The sequence below is a fragment of the Solanum tuberosum genome, unplaced genomic scaffold, assembly GCF_000226075.1.
Source record: "Solanum tuberosum cultivar DM 1-3 516 R44 unplaced genomic scaffold, SolTub_3.0 scf00244, whole genome shotgun sequence".
NCBI classification, from domain to species: Eukaryota; Viridiplantae; Streptophyta; class Magnoliopsida; order Solanales; family Solanaceae; genus Solanum; species Solanum tuberosum.
Window position 1 is genome coordinate 23450 of NW_006239181.1, and position 11189 is coordinate 34638.

The window sequence follows — 11189 nt, forward strand, 5'->3', positions numbered from 1 at the left end:
GTTGTAATTTCTCTGATTATTATTAATACTCTGGTAGATATTTTAAACAAGACAAGTTCAATCCATAACTTTTACGCTCAAAAATTCATTAAAAGTTCCTTAAAAAAATCTTTACAGGCTCACAGCTTACTCACCCTAGCTCACATCTATAAAAAACACACACACACACATATTCCATTAAAAGAGATATTTTGAATATTTTGTAAATTCTTGATATTCGACAAATCAAGATGTCAAAACTATTGTCATTCTCAAAGTCAAAGTGATCAAGTAAAGCAGTTCTTCTTCAAGATGAGTTGCCCAATGTTCTTGATAAAGGATCTTGGCTGAGTAATTAATTAATTGCGTAACTCGAAAGGCCAAATCAAGCACAAACTAACGGAAGTCGGGGGCATGTGAAAGAAATTGATAACCAGATATCTGGAGAAAGATTGAATATTGTTCATTTTTTTCTAAATTTGTTCAACCTCTGAGCAATATCCTCAGATATTTTTTCATTTTGTTACAAGTCTGATAGATCGAAAGAACAGTTCATTTTATAAGATCTCATCATTATCACACTTCTTTTATCTTTCAAAAAATATCATGTATTATTACAAAATGAAAAGTTGTATAGTTATCCGATAATGAAATTTAGCATGTACATGTATAAAGTGATCTATTTTTACAAATATTAAGCGTATAGAAAAAACATCTAATGATCTTCACTCATTAATTAGTATTCTTCTCCTTCACTACCCTCTTCACCTTGCCCATACTCAGCACCCACCTCCTCATAATCTTTCTCAAGTGCAGCTAAATCCTCACGGGCTTCAGAAAATTCACCTTCCTCCATGCCTTCACCAACATACCAATGAACAAACGCTCTTTTCGCGTACATTAGATCAAATTTGTGATCGATTCTAGAGAAAACCTCAGCAACACTAGTGGAATTGGATATCATACACACTGCTCTCTGTACCTTGGCCAAATCACCTCCGGGGACAACGGTTGGGGTCTGGTAATTGATTCCACATTTAAAGCCTGTTGGACACCAATCAACAAATTGAATGCTACGCTTGGTTTTGATAATGGATACAGCAGCATTCACATCCTTAGGAACCACATCCCCTCGATACATTAGGCAGCACGCCATATACTTGCCACGACGAGGATCACACTTGGCCATCATAGAAGCTGGTTCAAAAGCAGTTGTGGTGATTTCTGCCACGGAATGTTGTTCGTGGTGAGCCTTCTCAGCAGATATAACTGGAGCATAAGACGAAAGCATGAAGTGGATCCTTGGGTATGGGACCAGGTTAGTCTGGAATTCATTCACATCAACATTCAAAGCTCCATCAAACCTCAAAGAAGCAGTGAGAGATGAGATCACCTGATTAGAAGTTAGAAAACTCATTACATTGATAAGAGAAACAAAATCATACAAGGGTCAAACGGTTCAACTGACGAGGTATTGTCTGCTCTGGCCCCCAATACCTTTATAGTTAGGCTTGAGCCATTACAAAATGGAGGAGTTGTAAATGTGCCAATACCTGTGACACTAATCGGTTCAAGTTGGTGTAGGTGGGACGTTCAATGTCGAGGGATCGACGACAAATGTCATAAATGGCTTCATTATCAAGCAGGACAGCAACATCTGTGTGTTCCAATAGGGAGTGGGTTGACAGAACACTATTGTATGGCTCCACAACAGAGGTTGAAACCTGAGGAGAGGGATACACAGTAAACCCAAGCTTGGATTTTTTACCATAGTCCACTGACAAACGTTCTAATAGAAGTGAACCTAAGCCAGAACCAGTGCCTCCACCAACAGCATTAAAGACCAAAAAACCCTGCAGACCAGTGCAGTTGTCTGCGAGCTTTCTGATTCGATCCAAGCAAAGATCAACTATCTCCCTTCCAACTGGTAAAGAAAAACAAAATAGTAGAACTCTCAAGAGTTACATCACAAGTTCAAAATGAGGGCACAATTGAATAAGGTGCAGAATGTGTACTTGTATAGTGTCCTCGTGCGAAGTTGTTCGCTGCATCTTCTTTGCCACTGATCAATTGTTCAGGGTGAAATAACTGGCGATATGGTCCAGCTCTCACTTCATCAATAACAGTGGGCTCAAGATCAACAAAAATAGCACGAGGAACGTGCTTCCCTGAGCCGGTTTCGCTGAAAAATGTATTGAAGGCATCATCACCTCCTCCAAGAGTCTTGTCTCCTGGCATCTGGCCGTCCGGCTATTAAACACACAAATAATTCAGGATACATTATGGGATGAGAAAAAACTAATTGACGGTATGATTCACTCATTTCTTAAAGATATGAAAAGACAGATGAAAGATGTACATATTAACATTATTCAAGAAAACTTAAAGAAATGGAGAGGACCTGGATGCCATGTTCGAGGCAATAAAGTTCCCAGCAAGCATTGCCGACCTGAATACCGGCTTGACCAATGTGAACGGATATGCATTCCCTCATCTTTCTCTTTTTTGTCTGTGTTTTTTTTAATGGTATGTTTTTTGCAGAATGAGCGAGCAATAGAATCAATGAAGAAGCTTTTTATGAAGACTTCCGATGATCTCCAGAATTTGAATGCTTTGCTCTGCTCCTCCGCTTCTTCTCTGATTCTACGGAGACATCATAAATAAATGGAGGGACAATGTCTAAAGTTAATGGACACACACAGAATTGGTTTTTTTTTTTAATGAGGAAATATTTTTGTGTATTTTGAAACAAATTCATATTACCTGTCATTTTTATTTATTTCCATCAACAAATATTTTTTTTAAAATATAGTGAAATCTTCTGCACGTTGGAAAAATAGATCAGAAAGAAGGAATATTCCAACTTTTGACTTTGGGTGGATAAATTTCATTTTGTATTTGTTCATAGAAGTTCTCATCAAATTCCAACAAAAAGTAATTCATGGATACAGAATAGAATACTTGTATATGATAGTAAAGTTCATATATTGCAACAAAAACTCTTAAGGTTTAGTCGTTACAACATGAGTTTTACAGGGTCAGCAAACTTTTAGTTAAGCTACTCTGTGTAGTACTGGAGTATCTAACAAGGTACTTGTTAAACCACAGCAAGCAAACTAAATCGACCTATGAAGCAGACCTAAACACACCTAATTTCACACATTCTTTTACAGTTTACAATAGTATCAAGTTACTTGAGCAAGGACATGTTGAAACTGTGAAAAGCTAATGGGTTGTTTTAGAGCGAGCAGAGGGGATAACCTTCAGCAACTCAACAACTCTTCTCATGGAGGGCCTATTAATAGGCAATGCTGAAGTGCAAAGCAAAGCCACATCGAAAACATTTTTAATCTCTGAATAATTGCTTGCAGATGGATTCATTCTCTGGTCAACTAGCTGGTTCAAATCAAGAATACCACTTGCGCACGTAACAATATGGCCAGTTCCTTCATCTTTCTTAGACGATGTTGCAACCTCTAACACCCACTTGACAATGTCCTTGTTCTCTCCGAAAGAGGAGTCATTAGGCCTTTTACCAGTTATTAGTTCCAACAGTACCACACCAAAGCTATAAACATCACTCTTCTCAGTGATCTTCAGAGTGTATGCATATTCTGCAATTGAAACAAAGGAATCGAGGTTAAGTTTAAACGTGCAGCTGAAAACCTTGGATAACACATGTGCCATCCCATGAGATATTTAGCAAACTTTAGCATCTTCCTAATCGTTAAGTAGCCAAGATCAACTTAACAAACTGTTTGTCATTGCAACCGGAATGTTTTCTAGTATCAAAAGGCCATCAAAAAATATCCATCAACGATATTGGTTTCTGTATTCTCTCAGTTTTGCAAAGGAAGGGCACATGGGCAGAGCCACAGACCGGATAGTGTCAGCTTTACAAAAAAGATGAAACTGTATGTCCAATCAAAGAGGACTTATGGGAGTAAATAGAATTTAAGATATCGATAAATTAGATAAATAAGTAACAATACTTAGGCACATGTCTCTTTCAATCCTATTCTTTTAGATCAAATCTTGAATATGTTAACAAATGCTAGGTGACAGGACACACATGACCCTCCTATTTTTTATTCTTTCAAACAAATCTTGACTGTGTTAACAAACATTGGGTGACAAAATCATTCAATAATTTGATGTGATCTCAGAATTAAATATTACTACCGGTGTAGAATAAATGGTCATGCCGACTTCAGAAAAAGGAGCGCCCAACTATGCTTTGATTTTACTTTGACAAATCCCAAACGAAACTCAGGATTAAATATTACAGGTAGTTAAAACTAAATAGTCATGCAGACTTCAAAAATGGGATGCCCAATCATTCTTTGATTTTACTTTGACAAATCCCCTTGTTAAACATATAATCAAGCATTAGCAAGCCAAACAAGAATATGCAGACTTCAGAAACAACGTCCAGTTAGAGGAATGAAACTAGATGCTACAATTAAATGGATATTATTAAAGTTTCCAATCTACTTCTAAGTTTGAATCATCTCCTAAAATCTTCTCTGGCTTCATATAAAAGAATTTCAAATCAAATCAAATCAAAATTTTAAGATAGTATGTGAAGTTAACCAAAACTTCCACAAAACTATTTTTGGATGTCCTTGGTATGCCAAACGCAAGATATTAAATATCTTTTCACAACAAGTTAACAAAAAAGTTGAACGACAACAATAATTAGGCCCTGATCCCAAACAAGTAGAGGTTAGCATTATGAATTCCTGCTGTCCATACCACTTCATTTATGCCTATCTTGGTTCAATATTTTTTTTCTTTTAAATAGTCTCCTTAGCACTAGATTTTTTCAACATTTTTTATTGGCAAATAAATTTCTAACAAGACTAGAAAATTTCTAACAGTCATTGGACCTAAAATAAATGGTGAAAAACAATAAGGAATTTAAGGTTACCAGGTGCAATGTAGCCGTAGGAACCAGCAATGTGGGACATGGCTTGTTCACTCTCCTCAGCATCCCGTTGCATTGCCTTAGCTAGCCCAAAATCAGCCACTTTGGGCCTGAAATCCTCGTCCAACAAAATGTTATTAGACTTAACATCTCTGTGCACTATTGCTGGCACAGAATCATGGTGCAAATAGGCCAATCCGTGAGCTGCTCCAACTGCTATGGCAAATCTCCTCGGCCAATCCAATAACAAGCCACCTTTTTCCCCATGTAATACATCTCCTAAGCTTCCATTTTCCATGTATTCGTACACCAATATCCTAAAGTCATCACCAATGCCAGTGTATAGTAATTTGACTATGTTTCCATGCCGGACTCTCCCTAATGTCTCCACCTCAGACCTGAACACCTCCTCGGATTCTCTTTCCCGTTTAGCCGCCCAAAGTTTCTTCACTGCTACCATCTGTCCGTTTTTCAATTTGACCCGGTACACACGACCCGACCCACCAGCTCCAATGAGATTTTCCTCTATCAGTGCATCTAACACATCTCTCTCTGTGAAACCGACGCGTTGGAATGCAGTAATTCTCCACACACTTTTACGCTTGCTACGGATTGGTAGCAGCTTACTGGCCTTGAGTAAGACACAAACAAGTGACCCGACAAGTATGAAGGCAAAAGCTGATAAAATACACACCAAGTACAAGCTTACACTTTTGGGTCTTCGGCATTGGGGCAGAGGCTTAAGATCCGGACTACAAAGATCCGGATTGCCCAGTAAACCTGAGACGAAAAAATCGTTATCAAACCCAAGTGGAACTTTCCCTTCCAGCCTGTTATTTGATACATTGAATTTGTTGAGCTTGAGTTTGCTCAGCTCAGATGGAATTTCGCCAGAAAGCAAGTTTGTGGCAAGGTCTAAGTAGGTTAAGACCGGTAACGTCCCAAGCTCACCAGGAATTTCACCTGTCAATTGATTGTTAGCTAAATTCAATTCAGTCAGGTCATTCCAAGAACTAACTGATTTGGGAATTTGACCCTTGATCCTATTTTGTGAAAGATCAAGCTTCTGTAATGTTTTCAATCTTGTGATACACGAAGGCAACTCCCCTGATAATTGATTCTTGCTAATGTCCATGATCACAACCTCTTCCAAATTGCATAGTTCTGCTGGCAATTCCCCGGAGAACTTGTTGCCGGAGATAAGAATTTGTGTCAGGCCTCGAGCATTGGAGATTGAAGCTGGAATTGAACCTTGAAAGTTGTTGTTTCGCAGTTCAAGAAATGTGTATCCATCAAATCCCCAGAAACCAGTTGGTAATTCACCAGAGAATTGATTGTTATAGATACGCACATATGATAGTGAATAACACTGCCCATAGGATTCTGGGATTGGCCCATTGAACTTATTATCAAACAGGTTCAAAATCCTAAGTTTCTTTCTAGAACATAGGTTGGGAGGTAAAGAACCTTTTAGATTGTTGCCGGAGACATCAAACTCATCTAAATCTGAACTTAAACCAAAATTTTGAGGTAAAGTACCTGAAAATCTGTTGTTAAAAAGCTTGAACTGACTAAGATTTGGGTTAAGAGCTAAATTTTCTGAAATTTCGCCTTCTAATTGGTTATCATTGAGATTTAGAGATTCCAATGGCAAATGGGCAAGGGTTTCAGGTATTTTCCCGGTGAGATTGTTCTCAGAAGCGTCAAACCTGGAAAGAGAACCAAGACCGGAAAACATGTCCGGCAATTCGCCTGAAAAATGGTTTCCAAAGAGCTCTATTTGTTGTATGGTTTTGAGTTCTCCGAAGCTTTCTGGAATTTTTCCGGAGAGATTGTTGTTTGCCACATCAAAATTCTGAATAGATTTCAGGTCTTTGATAGAATCTGGAAAATTTCCAATAAGGTTCGCATACCGAGCATAGAAAATTCGAAGCTTACCGAGTCGGCCGATTGAGGAAGGCAATGGACCTGGCTGAAACGGATTTGCAGCAATTTCCAATCGAGTCAACTCGGTAAGATTCGTCAAGAACTCAGGAATTGAACCATTGAGGAGATTGTTAGCTATATTCAGCACTTGTAATTTTGGTAAACGGCCTAAACTCGCCGGAACTTCACCGGAGAAATTGTTTGAATTAACATCAAGGATGGTCAAGTTATCGAACTTGGTAATAAACTCCGGCAGCCGGCCAACAAAGAAATTTAAAGAAATATTCAAAAAGTGTAGATGCGAACAGAGTGACCATGAGTCAGAGGAAATGGACTCACCAAAACTGTTATCACCCAGATTGAGTTTCTGCAAAGTCGAAATCCGGCAGAAATCAGCAGGAAAACGACCAGCGATTCCAAAACTTGCAAAATCAATGGACACAACCTGACCGGTTTTCCGATCACACTTAATCCCGTTCCAGCTGCAAGGCGCATTTGGAGCAGACCCGTTCCAATCATCAAGCAACCCATTCGGGTCATCGAGTTGGCCGGACTTAACCCGGAGTAAAATAGCGATATCCCGAGGCGATGAACTCGCCGGAACAATGAAGAGAAAAAAACAAACGAGTATCAGAAATTGAAGCTTCATGTAATCCATTGATGACTGAATGAATCTCCCCTACCTCCAAGTCCTTAAAAAGGCAAGAACCGATTAATCATAAACATCTGTAAATGGAGGTTGAATGTTGGGAAGGTAAGAGTTAGAAAGAGGTGGGGGGAATTTTTGCATGGATTACAAGTGTAACGGAAGCAGAGTTTAAGGAGAAGAAATAGTACTGAAAGCGTGAAGAGTGTTCACACATTAGAAGAAAAAAAAGCTAGTATTGGACTCTAATGGCGAAGAACAAGACAAGAGTTGCAGTAACTTGAAGCAGAGAGTAATGATAAGGTTTTTGGACTCAAAATATTATATGGCATAAAAAAAAATATTTAGTACTCCACTATAATATAGTATCACAAAAGATGTAGTACTATAAATACAAGGGAATTACTTCTTTTATTAATATTATTACTCTAATTAATTACAAGAGTTAGAAAGAGGGAATGCAAAATCTTGAGTTTAAATTACTTCTTTTATTAATTAATTTTCTTAAAGTATGAGTCACACACTCACACTCTTACTTTGACTCAAAAAGAATAAATGGAAATAAAGTAATTAAGTTTTTATCTTTTATTCTTGGAAAAAAAAATAAGGAATCAAAAAGGAGGATGTATCATTTCAAAATTTGACTATTTTAGTTGGGTTGGATACTTTTTCAATGAATATTAGAATAGTTCCTATAAGGAGAAAATTTAGAAATGTGAATGGAATTCTTTAGATTCGAAAATTTTAAATTTATGGAGACAAGGGTAAGAACTCTTCAACATTACATTATTCGGAATCTAATATTTTTTTCTTACACAAGTTTTAATTGACGAAAAAATCTTCTAGAAAAGTTGTCACACTTCTTATAATTTGAGGCTAAGATAAGTTTAGCATATATATAAAAATAATGGGGGAGAGGCATAACAAAATGATGCTCCGTTGAAGGTTTATTATCACATTTGGACTAGAATTTTTTGTTATTAACTTATTATTACTATCATATTATTTAGAGCCAAAAAAAAGAGAGGTTACTTTTGAAATCTAAAATACTTGTGTATCAACTATCAAGTGCACAAAAGATTTGTTTTATTTTGTGTTGTCCTGTTTGGCTTTGTTTTTATGTTCCTGGCAAGTGTTCCCACGTTTAGAAAAATAGTATCCAGCAAACTTGTTTTTCCATGAATATTTGGACATGGACCCGTTAATTAAAGCAATTAGCTAATACTTGCATTAGTTATAATGATTGCTCTCTATTTCTCTTTTAAGTAAGGAAATATTCTTTTAGAGAGTAGTATTACATCCGACGACTTTTGATTGTCATAGTTTCTTTTTTTAGAGTCAAACAATAATAACTTTGACTAATATTTTATGATGTATTTTTTCATCATATTGATATGCGAAAAAAATTGGAATTTATAGTACTATTTGTATAGTTTTTGAATATCTAAATTTTTTGTTTAAAATATTAAATTAATGTAATCTAATTTAACTGTGAAAATTAGTCAAATTGACTTTCGAAAAATGTGACATGACAATTAAAAGTGGATGTAATATCCATCATTTATTACAAAAAAAAAAACTTTAAAATGGATCAAAGAGGTATTTTATTAGAATTCGAATTTCTTGAAATAATCTGTTATTTTAGAAATGAAAAACGATAATTCATTATTTTCCTTTTTTCTATTTATTTATTTTATTTTCCAATATTACTGTAAAAAATATTATAATTTCATAAAATTTAGTATAAAAATATAATATTTTCCAATAGAGAATAAATCGTTGTTTTCTGGAATAAAATTTTTATATGCTTCATGCCGGAGTCAAATCATAAGCTATAAGAAAGCCATTACAATTGACGGATTATTATAGAATTTTGTTTAGACTAATATAGTACTAATTTGGTTCCCATATTTGTATTCTTCGATAGATTTAGGAATTTAACTATCACTTCCTAAAACTAGCCAATTGATAAATGATTTAAAACATTATTAAACTCATTTTTTGCTAGATTGCACTAGGTAACTTGAGCATTTTAATGACCCGCGCTTTATCTCAATAAATAATAGTAACAATAACAATAATTTGGCATTGACATGATGTTGATGTCATTGTTGCATCATAAATTCAAAGACCACTGATTAAGATTTGAATGGTCAGTGGTCAAAGTTAGGAAAAAAGATGATTGTTAAGTCAGTTTTTTTAACTTCGGAAACTGTTTGATAAATATTAAAATAACTTAAAATAAGTTAAAGAATAATTTAAAATAAATTAAAAAGTGTTTGACAAGGTTAAAATAACTTAAAATAAATTTAAAATGACTTAAAATAAGTTTAAAATCAAAAGTAGGCCTCCCCTACATTTTTTTTTTAATTTAAAAATCGTTTTAGTTTAACTTTTTATTTTCAACTTTAAAACTGTTTTTTTAAGTCAATTCAAACCGGCTCTAAAGCTTTTACTACGTAGGATTGGGAAAAAGACAGAAACTCAGGAGTCAAAGTTATATTTAAATGCTTATAATATGTTTTTAGGGGAAAAAGACAAATATACCACCAAACTATCGTAAATGATATGCAGATACCAATCGTCATACTTTTGGGACATTGGTGCCCCTGCCGTAAAAAAACTAGAGCATATATGTTCTTCACTCTAACGAAAGACTAAATAGGGACACGTGACACAATCTTATCCGTGGATCCGATATTTAATAAATGTTGAATCGATGGATAAGATTATGACACATGTATGTCCGTTAGTATAAAGGGTATATATGCTCTAGTTTTTGGACGGCAGAGGCACCAATGTCCCAAAAGTATGACGGAGAGTATCTGCATACCATTTACGATAGTTCGGGGGTATATTTGTCCTTTTTCCCTTGTTTTTAAATTCATTTTTTACTATTGAAGTTGTTGTTCAAATTTGAGATATACATTTAAATATAAATATCATTTTAAATAATTTTTACAAAAAAATATAAGCAATATAATTTCATTAATAAATATTTGAAATTTATAATCTCGCCTATTAAATATATTGTAATTGCATAAAAAGGACCTGAGATGTCAGTTGACATTATCAGGAAAAATTATATAAATACACAACTTCAGATATCATAATTTTCAAAAAATTCTATCATTTAGAAAATTACAAAAATCTCCTCTCGGATACATTCATATCCCCTCTTAGATACTTGTCTATCCTCTCGAATACGCCCTTATACCCCTCGGATTCATCTCTATCCCCTCTCAGATACATCATTCCCATTACGTAATGGATACGTTCAAATGCCCCTCAGATTCATCGTTATCCTCTTTCGAATACATCTCTCCTATTAAGTAATGTATCATTTGCAACGTATTGGACAATCAATGAATATATTCGAGATAAATGTAAAATCTATTTTTTTTTTGTAATTAAAAAAAATCTTTGAAATAAGATGTAATTAGCCCAAATGAATTGAATTCCTATAACTTATACTTCATATCAACGGCTCTGCAATTGAATTTTAGCATATAATCTTTGGTGTATTAAAAAAAAACATACGTAGAAGTGCAAGGAACGTGATGTTATCTTATAAGTCTCGTGGTACTCGTGATATTCACATATCATAAGACTGTTGCTGTATGCTTTGATAATTGAGACATATTTTAATTGGACAGACATTATAATTGACGAAAAGCAAAAGTTTTTAACAATTATACGATTTTTAACTCC

General features: G+C 35.1%; 2 protein-coding genes across 2 annotated transcripts; both read right to left on the reverse strand.

Moving 5' to 3' along the window:
* Window positions 1-617: 617 nt before the first annotated feature.
* LOC102583337 (tubulin alpha-3 chain-like) lies at window positions 618-2688 on the reverse strand. The gene is made up of 4 exons (XM_006357679.2): window positions 2381-2688; window positions 1995-2229; window positions 1533-1903; window positions 618-1372 (listed from the first exon to the last, which is right to left on the reverse strand). The coding sequence occupies exons 1-4, from the start codon at window positions 2471-2473 to the stop codon at window positions 716-718; spliced, it is 1356 nt and encodes a 451-aa protein (XP_006357741.1). The 5' UTR covers window positions 2474-2688; the 3' UTR covers window positions 618-715.
* Window positions 2689-2940: 252 nt separating this feature from the next.
* LOC102583659 (LRR receptor-like serine/threonine-protein kinase HSL2) lies at window positions 2941-7823 on the reverse strand. The gene is made up of 2 exons (XM_006357680.2): window positions 4910-7823; window positions 2941-3593 (listed from the first exon to the last, which is right to left on the reverse strand). The coding sequence occupies exons 1-2, from the start codon at window positions 7488-7490 to the stop codon at window positions 3205-3207; spliced, it is 2970 nt and encodes a 989-aa protein (XP_006357742.1). The 5' UTR covers window positions 7491-7823; the 3' UTR covers window positions 2941-3204.
* Between the last annotated feature and the right edge of the window lie 3366 nt (window positions 7824-11189).